The sequence below is a fragment of the Rhipicephalus sanguineus genome, chromosome 8, assembly GCF_013339695.2.
Source record: "Rhipicephalus sanguineus isolate Rsan-2018 chromosome 8, BIME_Rsan_1.4, whole genome shotgun sequence".
In the NCBI taxonomy this organism is placed as follows: domain Eukaryota; kingdom Metazoa; phylum Arthropoda; class Arachnida; order Ixodida; family Ixodidae; genus Rhipicephalus; species Rhipicephalus sanguineus.
Window position 1 is genome coordinate 59,412,873 of NC_051183.1, and position 18,194 is coordinate 59,431,066.

Below are 18,194 nucleotides of genomic sequence, written 5' to 3' on the forward strand. Positions count from 1 at the left end.
ACAACAGACCACATTCATACTATCAATCAGGTGATAGAAAAATGCGCGGAATACAACCAACCCCTATAATAGCCTTAATAGATTACGAGAAGGCATTTGATTTGGTGGAGACACAGTCATGCAGGCACTGCGGAATCAGGGCATCGACGAAGCCTATATAAACATAATGGAAGAAATCTACAGCGGATCCACAGCCACTATAGTCCTCCATAAAGAAAGCGACAGAATCCCAATAAAGAATTAAGGGCGTACGGCAGGGAGACACGATCTCTCCAATGCTATTCACCGCGTGTTTACAGGAGGTTTTCAGGGCCCTAGATTGGGAAGACTTAGGGATAAGAGTTAATGGAGAGTATCTCAGTAACCTGCGATTCGCTGATGACATTGCATTGGGAGACGAATTACAGCTCATGATTACTGAACTGGATATGGAAAGTAGATGAGTAGGTCTGAAAATTAATATGCATAAAACTAAAGTAATGTGGAACAATCTTGGCAGAGAACAGCGCTTTGCGATAGGTGGCGAGACACTGGAAGTTGTAATAGTGTGCCTCGATGTGTGCGCCCCCCTTAAAAACGCGCATCAAGGCACCCTAAGTTGTAAAGGAGTACGTCTACTTAGGGCAGGTAGTAACCGCGGAGCCGAACCATGAGAGTGAAATAACTAGAATAATAAGGATGGGATGGGGCTCATTCGGCAAGCATTATCAAATCATGAATGGTAATCTCTCAAGAGGAAGGTATATAACAGCTACATCTTACCGGTACTTACCTACGGAGCAGAAACCTGGAGACTTACAAAGAGGGTTCAACTTAAATTGAGGACGACGCAGCGAGCGATGGATAGGAAAATGTTAGGTGTAACCTTAAGAGACAGGAAGAGAGCAGAGTGGGTCAGGGAACAAACGGGGGTTAAGGATATCATAGTTGAAATCAAGAAGAAGAAATGGATATGGGCCGGGCACGTAGCACGTCGGCAGGATAACCGGGGGTCGTTGAGGGTAACTGACTGGAATCCGATAGATGGAAAACGCGTGAGGGGGAGACAGAAAATTAGGTGGGTGGATGATGAGATTAAGAAGTTTGTAGGTATAACGTGGCAGCAGAAAGCACAGGACCGGGTTGATTGGCAGAACATGAGAGAGGCCTTTGCCCTGCAGTGGGCGTAGACAGGCTGATGATGATGAGCATTCAAAAGCGCTTCTCGACTCGCTAAGCCTGCAGCATCGATTATTCAGTATGGCTCTCAAACACGGGGCCGAATCGGCACTAATACTTTGCTGTCGAAGCTTAAGGACATGAATCTAAAGCAAATGGAAGCATCAGTTCGGAGCTTACACGCTGTAGAGCGCACGGCGGCCACTTGATAGATTCGAGGTGGACGACGACCGCTTGTGGCATGTTTTTCGGAGGCGCGAATGCCTCGCCGGCGAAGCTTGCCGTGCACGTTGGACAGCTCTCGCGCGTGCGGCGACGGCCGACGTTCTGCGGCACCACGCCGTTGCGGCAGGCTTGCGGGCTTGCCGCTAGCGTGAGCGGGCCAGAGGAGGTTCAAAAACAAAACGCCACTGGTAGTACTAAAACCTACCGCGCGCTTTGACGTTTAGATCACGTGTTGGGCCGACACAGTGGGCTTCAATTGCGTGACGTAATGCTCCCTCCTTTCTTTTTCCTTCCTCCATGATTTCAACGCGAAAACTGACCGGCGTCCCGCGTCGGCGGCGTCAACACGGGTGATGCAATGAATCATTATCAAGTCATGACGTACCCGTATGACGTCACAGATCAACGAAATTGTTGACGTCACATAACGTGACGTCATGATGAGGTCACGTTATGTGACGTCAAACATCACATCATGAACATCATGACGTCACATAACAAACATTACAAACACCATGACGTCACACGGGTGCAGAAAGCTTTCGTAGTGTGGATGGTCAGGATCAATACATCGACTGAGAAGAAAAGAAGATGGCTTTCGCCTTCGTCTTAGGTAAAGCATGCATAGGGGCCCTGTGCCCGTTCCTGCGTTGAGCGGCGTCGCCGTTGGCGTCGGCGGCGCAACCGATAGAGAGAACGAGGACGAAAGACAGCGAACACGGAGTCTGTCAATATCACGAGCCACATCCTCTAACCTCGCTTTCTTCCTACATTACGCGCTCTGGCCATGGGCGTCGGCAGGATTTTGCCTTGGGGGGTGCAAACCCGTGTTACATCGTGGCTGGGGGAGGGGGAGAGAGAGAGAGAGAGAGCTGGCATAGCTTGGGTGGGGGGCAAGTGCCACTTTTGCACCTCCCTGCCTACACCCACGGCTCTGGTCCCTTCGGTAGAGCACTGCACGGGCTCGGGCCTACCCGAAAACCCGGGCCCGGCCCGGCCCGGCCCACGGGCCGGGCCGGGTAAAGTAGTTTTCACGGCGGGCCCGGGCCGGGCTCGGGTCTGAAGCTCCGGGCTTAGGGCCGGGCCCGGGTTTGAGGTGGCGGGCTCGGGCCGGGCCGGGCTTGGACTTTGCTCAATTCTTAAAGGGACACTAAAATGATGCAATGAATCGGTTAGGACTAATAAAATGTGCTCTGAGAACTCGAATGTAATTAGTTTCACCATCATAAGGAGAAAATCAAGGGCAAAGTTCCATTGTTAAATCTCCGCGCTTGACGTCACGGATTTCAAACTGTATTTGTCGTATTTTGGGGACATTGGGTCAACGAAACTCCCTGAACCTTGGTATTTTAAGTCTATGGCCCTCTCAGAGGTCAATATACTTAATTTTCACCAATTACGAACTAGTACATCCCAGTAAAGGCCGTCAGAATGTATGACGTCACGATATTTGTCGCACGATTTTCAAGGTGGCATCGGCGCCCGCATTTTCTTTTTGCGCGTTTTTTTTTCGCTTACCAAAACTCTTGTCGCCGCAAGTGTCCTGATTATAGAATTTTAAGAGTAATGTACTGATAACAGAATAATTGTTTTCTCTTTTTTTTGTCCCTTCAAGTGTGTTCCTCATACGTTGCGCGTACATATACGTTTCACATTTTATCTCAATAAAACGATTCTATTTTTTTTTTTATGTGGGGCAAGCTATTTCGAGAAGTTTTATGAGCGACAAGTACAGATTTTATTTGGCTTCTTGTATATGGGGCTACTTGATTTATCTGGAACGGGCGTGCTAAAAGAAAATAGACCAGGCGCCTATATAATTAACATTTCGCTATTCCGTGCTTTATTTGCGTTCGTTATTATTTTATATCCCAAATGTTCTTCTGTAATTGCAGTAATAAATGTAATATAATATATTTGTCCATTGAACTTATCATCGCAAGTGCGATCACGGAGCTCCAAGGCGGGGAAACGTTCTTGCAAGTTCCAGCCCTCCACTAAAACGAAAACACTGCGCGGAGTCTCATTGCATAAAATTCCTATAAGGACATTCTTTTTCCGTGGCTCCGTCTAGGCTCCCAGAGGTCATGTGACTCGGTGTACATGCACAGCCTGCTTTGTGTGCCCACATTGTTAACATTTGACGTTCGTCTTGTTCCGCTATATCAGGGGTCTCAAACATCGCCTCAGCTAACGGGCCACATTCATGAAAATTTACTTCCGCAAGGGCCAGGACAGTGACGAAGGTAGGAGTGGAGGGGGAAGGGGGGGATATGTCCTACCAGATGTCAGCTAACGTTGCCATTTCAAATACCTTTTTAATATTTCATATATGGGTCATTTCTGAAGGGTATTTGGCGGCAAGTTTCCATCAGCATATCGATACCCATTTCCAAAATTACTAAAATCTGGGCGCCAATTCTGCAATATTGTTGTGTTTCATGGTTATGTATAAACACATGGTGGCTGCAGGTGGTGCCTCACGAAAAAAATTATTTACACCTGTCATGCCTGTGTTGCTCAGGAACTTATAAATAAAAAATAAAAAAATTGCAGTGGCTTAGCTCGGCTATGCCAGGATATACGTAGCGTAAGCAAAGGTTCAGCTGATTATTCTTAGCTTTCCAGGTTGTCTAGGGTTATTAGCCTTCTTCTGTTCATTCTTCGTAGGCTGAACCGCTAATAGCCAGGCAACTACTTCGGGATCCGATGAGATAAGCTTCTCGGCTCTTCTGCACCTTTGAGCAGCATTTGCGCTCTCCTTCTCCATGGCGTTACCCACCTGCAAACGCCAGTCAGAGGCGCTATCAATCGGCTCCAGCGCAGTGTCAGACGGCGACTGCACAGCGAAGGCGAATAGCTGCGCGCGCGCTGGTGCCAGTGTGTCTGCCATGGCTACAACGTCACTCCTCTCGAATGCGCAGACCAGCAGCGGCGAGTCGCGCACGGCGGTGTCTGCGCGCGCCGGCGCCAATGTTTCTGCCGCGGCTACGACGCCACTCCTCCCGAACGCGCAGACCAGCAGCGGCGAGTCGCGCGCGGCGGTGGCGTAGAGAGCGCGGTGGCGGAGAGCGGTGAGCCAGCTGTGTGACATCACTGATCCTCGCGCATGCGCAGCACGGCTCATGAGGATCCACGCGAAATCGGCTCCGGCTAGGCAGGTGTAGCTAACGCTGCAAAATTTGACGAAGACAGTCATGTGCAGGCCGCAGGCCGCTAGCGGGAGGTCCGCGGGCACCGTAGACTTAGCATACGAAGCTTCAGGAAATTGACAAGCCAAAATTGCCAAAATACGAAAAACACGCTTTGAAATCCGTGTTGTCACGCGTGGAGATATTGCCGCGAAATTTCAAAATGAAACGTTGACCTTGATTTTCTCCTTTATTAATGCATCTGTCTTGGTGAAACTAACGACATTCGATTTCTCTGAGTGCAATTTATCAATATAAGTCGATTCATTGTCTCACTTTCGTGTCCATTTAAATTTCACTAGATAGCGCATCAAAAACAATGTTCTGTTCACTGCCCCCTCTGTTTTTATTGCGCTCCTTATTGAAACAGGACTCATGCTGCAAATCACTTTTCTTCCAACAATATCTGCTACAAAACGCTCTTGATGATCCCGATTGTATTCCTAGAAAATTAGGTGCAGTATACCACTGCCGAACAAACGTTTATCGTACCCAGTATGTCCGCTCAACTGTTCCCACGGTGACCCAGCCCCTTTTTACAAGAAAGTACCGTAGGTTAAAGTATACTTGCCAGCGAAGCATGCGCCAAGCATGCATTTGCCACTAAAAACAGCTTGCGGTCTATTCTATGTTCGGGCAACACCACCTTGATTATTGGCTCGGGCCCCAGTCGGGCCCGATCTGTGGTCGGGCCGGGCCGGGCCGGGTAGGCGAAAGTTTTTCTCGGGTTCGGGCCGGGCCCGGGTCTCGCTTTGAGTAGCCGGGCCGGGCTCGGGCGGGTAAATTTGGACGAGTCCCGGGGCCGGGCCGGGCCCGGGCCGAGAATCAAGGCCCGTGCAGTGCTCTACCCTTCGGTCGGAGCTCGTGCGCATGCAAGGCTGGCACGTGCACTGCGGCTGACTTCGCTTGTCCCAACGGGGCTGTCGGCGTTTCGCTTGGTTCGCGACGCCTGCAAAGCACAGAGTGGTGTGCGCAGCACTCGAGCGCTGGCAGTTTCTGTGTCAATAGGCAACGGATGTTGTAGGGCTACGACTGCGGATAGCCCAGACTTCACACACAGTTGGCGTTGCCCCAACACGAAGCTGCGCTCAGAATTCGCATTCGGCAGTGTTGTAATCGTCGGTGAATTTTTCCTCCAGGATTTCAGTGGCGGCGTCATACGCAAGAAACTCGGCGCCGGCGAGCGTACAGAAATAGCGTACAGTAGCCCGGGCACCCCCCCCCCCCCCCCCGAAAAAAATTCCTGGCTACGGGCCTGGTGTCAGTACTCCTTTAAGTCCCTGGTGAGCTCCGCGTTCGCTCTCGTTCGTCCTTTCACGAGACAATCGTTCGCTGCTCTGTCACGCCGACGAAGTCGACGCCATACGGGCGCTGAGCCGTGCCCCCACGAGGTCACCGCGAGACTGGCTAAATATTGTGGTATGCATTTTTTTTAACGGAGAGGGGGAGGGCAGCCCCTCCTTTCTGGACTGTGGTACGGGAGTGCAAAGGCTGGCGCGCGCTGACGTCGCTGCCTGGGCGGCGCATCTTTTTCGGGTTCAAGCCTATTTACCACAGCCAGAGGGGATTGTGGCGGCACCCAGGGGGCCTTCGTTGAAAAGGTGTATGCAGATAACAAAACGTTCGAGCGAGTAGCAATAACTGAAAAAACATGAAAAGAGATACAGGTACGTTGCAAGATTATGGAGGAAAACGGGTCATTTCTCGCGAATACAATTCCTAGCGTATGCTTGCCAAGTTATTAAAGCTGTCTTGGGGCAGATAAATATCCCTTTTGTTACGCGAGGAAATCATATCGCCTATTTGTATTTTATACTCCACTGTATATTGTTAGGCTATTGCAGCCACATTCCTTTGATTGCGTGCGTTGTAGAGAGGACAACCTCAAACAAGGGCTGCAATCAGCCTGGGAATGCGGGCAGCACCTATGAAACGGTCTCGCGGCCAAAAAGTTGACCGCAGTACCGGATATAGAAGCTGCAGCCTAGGCTTTGTGCGCAAGCTGGCTAAAGTAATCTTAGCCTTGACTGTGGAAAACAAGTTTTATCGAAGCGGGTAGCGTAGAGTTTTGTCGAACCTGCAAATGTAATTCTAGAGTTATATGTGGAGTAAGTGTAGAGTATAAGCATACTAGCAACCTTTTAATGAGATGAAAAAAAAAGGCCATGCACTGTAACTCTCCGACTCCGGTGCTCCAGTCTCAAGCAAAGGAGTCACCTCTTGAATCAATGGCTGGAAACCTGGAATGTCATGCATTCACCAGACAGTGCACTTGCGTGTGGGGCTCATGGTCATGCCTGAAGCGCAGCCGAAGGCAGACGAAAACTTCGCGAAGTTCATGAGCGGAATGTTGACCCGCAGCTTGCCAGGTATCTCGCCAAACTTCAGCTTCCGCACCCAAGCATCGCGGTTCGGGTTGTCGCACAGCCCCACGGCATACATTATGAAGAACAGTTGTTCCATGTCCAGTTGCCGATCGTCAACGGAGATCTTAAGCCTCTCAGCCCCGTCCCGAGACATGAGGACCTTCATGTAGGTGTCATGCAGCGGACCCATGATGGCGTTATCCGCGATGTTCTCTTCTAGCCTCGTCTTGGCCTCGAAGTTGTCCCCGATGAGCTCACGTATCTCGACGTAGTACTGGTCCTGAAAGCAGAGCTCAAGCTGCGAGAACTTGCTCATCTCATCGGTGTTCCACCAAGTGGCCACTGCGAGATTGTGGTCCACTGTTGCTCCACGCCTGTCCACGGCACCGAACATGCCTCGGAAGACTTCAGCGAGGATAAGTGGGAAGAGAACCGGCTCAATACTTTTGGCGATGTCGTTGAGGAAGGCGATGTTGGCGTGTGGAATGAAGAGAACGTTGCGGCCGAAGAAGTACTCGTGCCCCGGTGTAAGGGCCGTGTGGTCATACCTAGCGTCGAGGTCGTCCTTGGGTGGTTTGGTCTCCCAGTAGACGTTCCTAGTTCCGGCCTGGAGGTCGCGAAAGCTCTCTACAAGGTGACTTGGATCCAAGGGCTGAGCGTTGAAGTTGTAGTAGCTGGCGACTGTGTTGATGTCTTCCGTGCTGCCCAGGAAAACGAGGCGCATGTTCTCGATCTTGTCGACGCCAATGCCGATCGCCGAACGGTCCAGCCACGACGAAGACGAGAGGAGGCGATCGGTCATGCTGCTCTTGAGCTGCGGCTCGAGGATGGACATGCTGTAGTCGTAGTGCTTCAAAAGAAGCGTCGAGTTGGTCTTGCTGAAGGTCATCCTGCCGAAGAAACGCATGCCTTGCTTGTATAGTCGCTCTAGCAAGTGCATGCAAGCCTGAAGCCGGTCCGGCACAAACTCTAGGTAGTCGTCGTGACTCAGGCGCAGCAGCGGGCTAGCAACCTTGGCCAGAAGAGGCGACAGGTGCACCACGATGCGGTAGCCCAGGTAATTCAAAAGAGTCACTGTGTCTGTCTCGTTAAGGATGACGGCCAGTTTGCTGATGTACTCGTTGTTGATCACAGCCACTGGCTTGTCGTTGTCGAAAGTCTCGATATCTTGAAAGAGGATGGTGAGGTACTCTTTCCAGTCCCACTTTCCCTTGCGGTCAAGTTGTCCGACGCGCTTGATCCTCTCCTGGAAATCAACGAAGCGCGGCGCACCGATAACGCTTTGGAGTTTCTTCTCCAGGAGGGATATCGCTTCCGCTTGTTCGGACATGTCTTGCTTCTTGTCAAGGAGGGATAGCGCGAGGGCTACCTTCTCAGTGAAGTTCTCCGGTGATTCTTCGAGATGCGCCAGGTTGTACCTCTTGATCGTCAAGCTGGGCGCGTCTATGTAGACTGTGTAGCCGCGGTCGTCCTCAAAGGACTTTCGCAGGAACACCTTGGCGAAAGCGAAGACGCCCAGGTCGCGATCAACGAACGCCGAGATGGTGACGACGTTGGAACCGCGCGGCGCCTTCTTGAACGGCCAGCCGCCGAGGTTGTACTCCTCCAGGAGACTGCGGAGCGACTTGAGGTTCTTGTCGTTCTTCTCTTCGGACTGGCACTTGGGCAGCAGGGCAATGGCTTGATGCAGGAACACGCCGGGGTACTTGTGGTAGCGCTCCTCGTTCTCCTTGAGGTATTGCCGGAAATACTTCTCGACGTCCGTCATCATCATGCCGACCGTTCTCTCGTGGTAGGCCCTCGACTGCAGGTCCAGCTCCCGCGACGTCCAGTGCCTGGAGCACACGTACGCGTAGAAGTCGGAGCACGGGTTGACGCTGGAGTTGAGCCGGCCGCGCAGGTAGTTCTCCGCCCAGATGCACGCGTCGCTCCGGCAGCTGGACTGGCTCAGCAACAGCTTGCTCTCGTGCCTGGCGAGGTACCGGCCGTCCGCGCTGGCCAGGATGCTGCCGTCGCCCGTCTCCGACACGTTCCCGACGCGGCGCATCATGGCCATCGTGTTGTTGAACAGCGTCATGATGGCGCCTCCCGTGTGCAGCTTGTACGTGGTGACGGCGACGCCCACGAGGACCGTGAGGAGGCCCACGCTGCACACGGCCAGGTAGGGCAGGCGGCTTGGTGAGCGGGCCACCAGGATCTGCGACCGCGACCGTGTCTGGACAGTCGTGCATTTGGACTCCGGCGGTGGCGATGCCGAGCCCGACAGATCCTCCGAACGCGAGGAGTCCGCGACGCTGGCCTCCCCGATGTCGTCCCCTTCGAAGTCTTCGTCGCCGCGGAGACTCGCAGCGACGACGGACATGGCGGCGGGCTGCGCGGTGCCTTCAATACAGCTGATCGCAGTGCCGGAGATTCTTCTTCTGAGACTCGCGCCGCGGCCACGAGCCGCACGTGGGAGGGTAATTTCAATGACGGTGATGATGCCCCTGGGTTGACTGGCACTTACCCGCTCAGGCGGATCGGCCAAGAGTCGGGCTGATCATATGGTCTTAAATTTTTCAAGTGCTACTAGAGGCTATGCGTCAATTAGAAATAAGAGTTATTTTTAATCAATCCCAATTTTAGACTAAATAAATCATGTTGCTGCTGTTGATACCTTGCGCATATGGCACGTGCCCGCAATGATGATTTACAGAGGATAGAGAGGTAATTTAATGGGAGAAAGTTTTGGTGAGATCGGTCTGAGAGGTCGGTCTGAGTGACGTCGCGCTGGCCGCTGCTGGTGACAAATCTCCGCAATTGAAACAGCGTATGTGACTTCTCCTCTCGCTAACTTGAATGACCAGTTGTGCACGCTTGCTCCTAAAGCCTTGGTGCTTGTCAGGCAGTCAAATGGCCAGGAGAGCTAGGAGAAATAAAATTAAGGCAGAAATTGCACGAGTTGTATAGAAATATACCGTTTTTGAATGTCTTATTTAACGGAAGATTTTTTTTTTTCAGATACTCGTGGTTAATCAGAAAGATGATTTTTTTTTTGTTCTTGAATTCGTCGCCGTTCGATGGTTGTAATGACGATATTTGAATCGGGGTAGGAAGTAATGGAACCAAGAATCTTTTTCCTCGGGAATTGTCTATATAGCCACGAATATTTAGGATATATGTTTTGAACTCGTGCCCGCGTCGTCCGCTTCTTCTCGTGCTTTGCTTGTTTTTTATTTCTATAAGAAAAAAAAAATCACCGACGATTACAACAGCGTGGCTGTTGAGGTGTTCGGATTCTGCGATAAGTTGAGCAAATATGCATGCGTCAAGGCGACGCGGCGCGGCGCAAGTAAAGGCCTGACCGCACGTACGCGTTGCAGCTAGTGATGCAGAACTATTGATGGTACTATCGATACTATCGATATAGCTGAGTCACTATCAAACTATCGATTGTGAAAAATACTATCGTTAGCGCTATCGATAGTGAAAAATTCGATGGTACTATCGATAGTATAAAATCAACTGCGCGGACTCATTGCAGAATAAACTTGGTTCCCCGCGCGCGTGGTACATAGTGGAGCCGCAGGAGCAGGCTGAAGGGCGAGAAAGTTGACATGATTGTGTTCTTCACCAGAGTGCTTTGCTGACGCATGATCATAAAGTCAAACTGTTCAGCTCTAGCGGAAAGGATCCTTTACATATGGTGGGACTTCGCGACTTCAAATTGATATTGTATTTTATGATTTCAAAATGAAAAAAGTAACAAGAAAAATAATTGTTAGGTGTAACTGGTTGCTTTTGGATACGAATTAATTGATGGATATATTCCACCATTTTCACTGCGAAAATAATTAATTTCTTTGCCAAAAATTGCTCATAAATTAAGCGAAGCTGGTAGAAGCTATCGCAAATATTTTGGCAATATGGCCGGCCAGCAACCGCATCATTATTCACACCACTATCGATAGTATTGTCACGTAGTTGTGACGGTGAAGAATGCTGCAGCAAGGCTGGGAAATACGGAACTCTTTTTTTGTGCGAACCTGTGCCCAGAAAATCAAAACTCAAAATATAAGCGATACATGCTGTGCACTGACAGCGGCTGGAGCAGTCGTCAGCCGTTGAGTAATCTGATCATCGGTAGAACGAGTCCTTTATACATCAATCATCAAACCTTCCAGCGTTATCGCTGGTGCTCGCGTAAACTCTCGAACAAACTTGACTATTCGCGTCCGGCGCGTAATCTTAACAGAATGATCTCAAACAATTGTGAAGCTTCTCAAACATTACGGCGCGGTCTGCGTCAAACGTTGCTAACAGTCTTTGTGGGTGAAACCCGAATACGCCAAAACAAAGCAATAAACACGCGTGGCAGTAATATCGCTATAGTAATATTAACGATGGTACTACCGATTGCACTATCGATAGTTTGTCGATAGTAGCACTATCGATAGTTTGTTTACACTATCGATAGTTTAAAAAAAACTATCGATACTATCGATAGTGAATTTACCGATAGTTCTGCATCACTAGTTGCAGCGCGTACGTGTGGTCAGGCCTTAACATGGTGAACCTGGCGTCGCCAAAGTCCGTCGCCGCTGGCTGACGCGAACTCTGCGCCAGACTATAAAGGACCGCCGCTAGAGTCTTCCGCACACAAAGTGTACCTTCGACCAACGCACGTCTTCTCCCAAGCCTCGCAAATCAACCCACTTTCTCGTGCCCGTGCGCGAGATGCATGCGTCGCGCCGACACAAGAAGCACGAGCAGGCACGAGACATTGCAGACGCTAACACAGGGGCTCGCTGGCTCTCATGGTGGAAATTTAAACTCCTTGGGGCAGTCTTTCTTTCGCTCTCTTTCGTCCTCGTTCGCTCGATCGGTTACGCCGACAACGGCTACATTTGCCACCATCAGGCAAGCGCCTGAGAGTGGTTTACCTAACTGCGAATGGAAGCTCAGTTGAGTTCATATTTTGACAACTGTGTATAAATAAAGATGGAAAGCCGCGAACGAAACACGAAAAAAAAAATCGCATTTACACAGTAAATGCATTCAGTTTCTGCCGCACTGCACTGGCGAAGACATCTGCGAAAAGCACGACACAGTAAAGTACTCAACGTTGGACTGTCCATATTTGCACATGCGCGGCACATTGCGGGCTAAAATGAGACGTACACGCTTTTGTTTTTCTCACCAAAGCGGTCTTCTGGCTGCGATTTTTTGTACACTTGCATCAAAGCATAGGTGACTTGCAACCTTCGTCTCGTGAAATAATTTCACGCCCTTGAGAGACAACTTTTCATCGCGATCGATGAAAGCTGTGGGTGAGCCAATCACGTCGAAATTTCAGTTTCGTTCGCACTCGACTGCAGTCGAAAGTACCCGTGCAACGGTCATTACTTCATAAGCGCTGTTAACACCGCTGCTTCAACCAGGTTTGCAGAGAATCGCACTGCTAGCTATCAAATTGTTTGGTAAGCTCGCCTTTCGCTCTTACAGCTGAAATATAAGTTCAACGCTAAATATTATCTTACCTTTGCGCGCACAACGACGCAGTCGCCGTAACTTTTCAGCGAGGGTTCCTGGACAAACCCACTCTTCTAAGGATTTCTTGGCATTCAGTTGTTCATGCATCACAAAACTGGTAGCGTGCACCAAGCGTAGGTCGGCAAACTGACTCGTGAGTCGACTCACTCAGACTCAGGTTGAGCAGTGAGTCTGAGTGAGTCAGGCTGAGCAATATTTTCGTGAGTCTGAGTCCGGGTGAGTAATATTTTCGTGAAGCTGAGTCCGAGTGAGTCCGGATGAGGAAAATTTTGGTGAGTCCGAGTCCGAGTGAGCCCTGAGGGCAAAATATATTTCATGAGTGAGTCTGAGTGAGCTCTACATTACTTTGCCGACCTATATGGTCCATGGGCGTCGTCGGCAGAATTTTGCCTTGGGGGGTGCAAACCCGTGTTACGCATCGCGGCTGGGGGAGGGGGGGGAGGGGAGAGAGAGAGAGCTGGCATAGCTTGGATGGGGGGCAAGTGCCGGTGTGGCTTGAGAAGGGCAAGTGCTCCTTTTGCACCCCCCTGCTTACGCCCATGCTATGGTCCTATCTACGCATTACTATCAGCCTTATGACGACTCACTTTTATGCTCGTGTACTCAAAGATACTTCAAATCAGGAGCGTCCATCTCAATATTTATTGATCAGAGGCGTGAGTTGCGGAGGCGCGGGGTGAGGGGGGTTTGACCTCCTTCCGGCAAAATACTTCACGGGAACTTCTTGATAAAAATATCTCGAGTGAGTCATGTCTTTCAATAAAAATGTACTTAGTTGATAGTGATCATCAATAATTCGTAACTGAAGGTACGAGATCAAAATGCGCCAAGTTGAGTACCAATTATATGATATATTGATGTTAAAGAGCCATATGGCCGAAAAAGTTCATTGTACGCTAATGGACTCATGAGTTGACTCACTCATGCAGTGGCGTAAATCCAGCAAAACAACAGGGGGGGTCCCGGACTTTGCATGGCAGCCATCTTGATTATTAGAAATGTGCATTTTATTTTACACAAAAATAAAAACTTTACAATAAAACAAAAAGAAAACACACAAATATTCATATATCGCGTTATTGCAATGCTCTTGACGATCTGCACTGCGCGACGAATGAATCATACAACGTTCTGAACTAGTTTCTACAACACAGTTCCAAACAGCCGATGAGTATTCGATGAATCTACACACTGGATATGAAACAAACGTTAAAGGAACACTGACACCAAAATTGAAACCTCGAGATGATTGTATTGTTTGATTGTCTGTATTCGTGCAAGGGTACTTCTGGCCGTTTATAACTGGCGGACGTTAGCTTTCAGTTATCTTAATTTGATTTTGAAGCAAGCGTGAATGCTCATCTGAGTTGACAGCACCTCGCGACATCTTCACTAGTATGGCGAAACATTGAGAACACAAGGCAATGCCAAGGAAAGTATAGGGGGTGTTATTTGTAGTAACTAGAATATAAATGTGAAGAAAGTAAAGTGGACGAAAAGGTAACTTGCCGCCGGCAGGAACCGAACCTGCGACCTTCGAATAACGCGTCCGATGCTCTACCACTTCGCTACGGCGGCGGTCATCTCCCCGTCCACTTTATAGGGTATATATGTGGATTGAAACTTCAGGAAACTTAGGAGTGTCAGGATTATTGGTCAGCTGCCTGCTCGTATATAGATCACGTGCTACGTGACGCCAAGAAGGCAGAAAAAAGAGTGTTCCACACTCGACCCCACACTATTCCCCCTCGCCTCGTTCTCTCCGAAAGAGCATATGACAAAGAAAGTTAGAGGTGACCGAAGTCACTTTCATGTCCCTTTCATCAGGTGCATACACAAAATATTTTTACAGATATCAAGAACTCGTTGCGCAGCTTATGTTTGCATAACAAAATTAGATCCCGGTATACACATAAAGCCATCTCCTTGCTTTCTCACCGCGGGAGCGGTTGATTGAAGGAGCCATAGGGCGACGCCCTTGGACGGTTCGCTCTGTGTTACATCACTTTCTGCTTGATGTCCGAATAAACACGAAGAGGGCATCATGCCATCATGGGATGTTTTGTGTCATTAATATACGGGAGATTTAAGTATGCGCTTTTTAATATTTTTTATTCGCAAATACGCAACTCTGAGCCTTCACATTGCGAGGGTGCATGGTTTCTAAAGCCCTAACGCCCCGTACGCGTTACAACGCGTCAGCTCGTGGCGTGTGGACTCGGCGCCGCGCCCTTTCCCTATGGAGTGAGAGGACGCGCGGCTACACGTAGCTGCGCGACCTCTCTTTCCATAGCAATCGAGAAGGTGTTGAGAGGAGAGAGGAGCTGATGAACGAAGGAAAGAGAGAAACAAGCGAGGGCCTTTTTTGTATCATCAAACACGTGTAACTCAGCTCAGCTATTACAGCAGCGTTTCGAAAAATTCTCACGGCTACGTGTTCGTTGATTGTAAACACTTTTGTTCATGAATAAACAGACTGTCTGAAAGTTAGCCACCAGCCTGGAGATCGTGCGTGGGGAAACTTTCGCCTGCTGGCATATTGCAGGAAAGCTGGGAGGTTGAACATTACAAAGTTTCTAGGTTCCTCAGCGTGATTCAAGAACCGCGCTAGGAAAGCCATGTAGATGGTGCGTAGAAGAGTTTTCGGGTAGCTCGTCACTGGACTCAATGCCTTGATAACATGTCACTGCTGTGCGTGCGCTTCTATCAACTCCAAGGCGATGACGATTCATGCTAAAATGACTGGGCGTGCAAGCACGGAAACAAGAGAGAAGTCAAGACACCACAAACTCCGCTTGCGGCTCACTAGTTCGTCTTTCTGTTATTATTCTAAGGTAATGAAGAGTTGGCCGAAGCGTCTAAATCACTCTTCTAAATGGCATTAATTCCTTCGGTGCGTGATCCTGGAACCGGTTGACGAAACCACCAAGCATTGATTGCTTTTTAGCGAATTGTATGAATTAGGGTAGTCCTAACAATAGCTCCACTGAAGCTAGTTGCAACGTAGTTCACGAAACCATTGATTTAAAAGTTATCTAGCAGATTTCTGTTAGTTGTTTAACGTAACGTGGTAGTTAACCACCTGTCTAATGACTGCAAGCCATTTTGGGCTTTCAAGGCGGCATTCAAGTAACTGTCACTTCCCCCTTTTTTAATCAGAATAAAAATCCTTGTATGTTGCACTAAGGGTACCCGACAAAACAAAATTATAATCAATGATCAATTACATAAAAGGCTCACCTCATCAGTGTTTTTGGTGACATTGTCTTCCGAAGAAGGTCGCTTGAAGTTCGGCAGAAAGAACGAGCTCAGCGAACTCTGCCGCTTGTGCGGCATCTTCCCAGTCCAGTTGAAAGTCACAAGCACATTACGCCAAGAAGGTGCAGTGCTGGCAGCACTTCTGTGGACGCGTGCAGGCTGAAACTGCCGAACGACTGACAAGTGATGTCGTATTTGTCGAATATTGGGAAGCAGCCCCCACTTCAAAGCAGCTTTAATTGGAAAACCCCGTGGACGCGGCGAAAAGGAGGAAGAGGGGCAACCTGGGGGACGCATTTTCGGGGTTGCAACCCAGGAGGTTGAACGCGACGATGAGTACGGGAAGAGCGGAGAACGTCCTTGACATTCGTCGTTTTACGACCCACGCGCCCACCCCGTGAAAGAACATTGAAAGCCACAGGGAGCGTCACCCAGCACAGGGAAAGCGTTTTCTCCCTCTGTTCTTCAAATTTGTTGCACGTGCGGGGCGCAGAGAAAATCTTTTGACTGTGCTTGTGTTTCTGTATTTCTATTTTTCTTTTCATTTTCCCTCTCTACGAGAGCACTGTAAATAGTGAACAAACAAAGCAGTCTTCGTGATGCGTTCAAACCAAGCGGACGTGTTGATTCTCTGTCGTCGTCCAACCTACTAAAGAAAGTTTTGCCTCCCTGCTTTTCCGCCACAAAGTGAAACCGGAGGACAGGCGTCTTCGTTTGAACTACAGTGTACTAGAATTGGGCAGTGGGCTCACTGCCGTATCTCTGCGCCGCGCCTCCACGGCCCTCTACGCGTCGATTGCTTGGGCGCCCGCCAGGGGTCTTGCCGCCAGTTTCTCCTGAAAACTTCTCTTGCGGGGTGTGAAGCGCGTCCTCCTCTTGGTCGGGGTTACGCTGGTTACGCTGCATTTCCGGGGGGGTATCAACAAACGCGGGGTTGGAGGCGGGGAGAGGGCCACCACAATGACACAACAAGAGATCACAAAACAAAAACAACGGAGGGAGAAGGGGGTTGAACATTTTATTCTTTTTTAAAGCTGACCCAAGTAGTAGAAGCTACTGTTTCCATTCGTGCATGCCCTGCAGCGCATGTTCCCGCCATTCATTCGCTTGAAGGACCTTTGTCGGCATCACGCGAGCAGCTTTGCTGCACTTATGTATGCTTGTTTTTCTGAAGGAGCGGCATCTGTGTCTATCCGTACACTTCAACTGTCTCAAAGACGGCCCGCCGCTGCATCTGGACGGCAGGGAGGCGCTTTTTACAGTCTCCGGCGGTCGTGCACATAGAGCATGCAGAGTATGTGCAGAGAAATTTCTGGTGCAGCGTTTGACAACAAAAAACAGCTGGACCCAACGAAGCTAAGAGTGACCACGCAAAGTCAAGTGCGATAACAATAAAGGCAAGAAAATACGAGGGCGGTGACAGCAAAACCTTACTCGTGCTTTGGTAAAGCGGTCAGGGTACCTCTAAAAAATGATAAAGAATTCTGGCTGCTTGTTTCACTATCGAAGTCCTAAGCACAGAACTACTGCCAGATGAAACGGGCTGGATAGAGATCGATGTACAAAAAAAAAAAAAAGAGATTTAGGGGGGGGGGGGTGATGGGGTGATTGAAGTAATTAGGAAGCGGGGGAGGCCCACGGGGATTGGGCTCCTTTGAGATGCTTCAGTTAGATCGACGGTTGTCATCGGCAGTTTATTGTTTTATCACGAGTGACCATGCATACATTGTTAATCCATATTGTGATATGGCCAGCATTTGCGCATACATAGGCAGGGTTTCGTGTAAATAAAATTGGTTTGTCAGCACGTGACGCTGTCGAGTGTTATTTTGGTGGTGCAATTCTGCGGTGTAATAAAAATGTACGCACGTAATGTATGTTACTTGTTATGTACTCATAATACCTATGTATAGGCTGTGTTTTTTTTTTTTTCATTGGACCCGCACGTACCAATATATATCGCCTACGAGTCCAACCAGTTTTGGTAGCCTTGTATGATCTATGTTTGCAAATAAAAAAATTTAAGATTACCGTGCGGATACATTTAATACAAAGCCAAGTGATTCCGCCGATTATTGATTCGCGAAAAAAAAAAAACAGCATTAAGTAGGTTAGTCGCAGAGACCAGCTCATGCGAAAGCAAATAAATAAAAAATGAGGCGTTGTTTATATCCGGCATAGTGGGGCTCGAAAGGCGGGAGTGAAGTCGCTAGGATCGCTACAGTGGAGAAAGGGCATCGAAAATCGTATCGACCAGCAGTACAAAAAAAAAAAAAAAAAAGCTTGAACGCCCCACACGCAGGAGCATTCATATTCATCATAGCCTATTAAAATATCGCCCACCCCCTGTAAATCGGTCACAACGACAGCACTTTATTTCACAACTCACAGAAATTTGCATGAAAAGAAGTTTCGTGTGTTGCGCACCGTAATTCAGACTTTTCTTGCGCGCAAAACAGCAACG

The 18,194-nt window shown here is 49.2% G+C and overlaps 1 protein-coding gene across 1 annotated transcript; it reads right to left on the reverse strand.

Moving 5' to 3' along the window:
- Positions 1-6,830: 6,830 nt before the first annotated feature.
- Positions 6,831-9,302, reverse strand: LOC119403251 (neprilysin-2). The gene has a single exon (XM_037670195.1). It carries the CDS (start codon positions 9,300-9,302, stop codon positions 6,831-6,833), a length of 2,472 nt encoding a protein of 823 aa, XP_037526123.1.
- Between the last annotated feature and the right edge of the window lie 8,892 nt (positions 9,303-18,194).

What these genes read in the sequence shown, in the direction of transcription:
- LOC119403251 (XM_037670195.1), bottom strand. Translation starts at nt 9,302, where the DNA reads ATGTCCGTCGTCGCTGCGAGTCTCCGCGGCGACGAAGACTTCGAAGGG.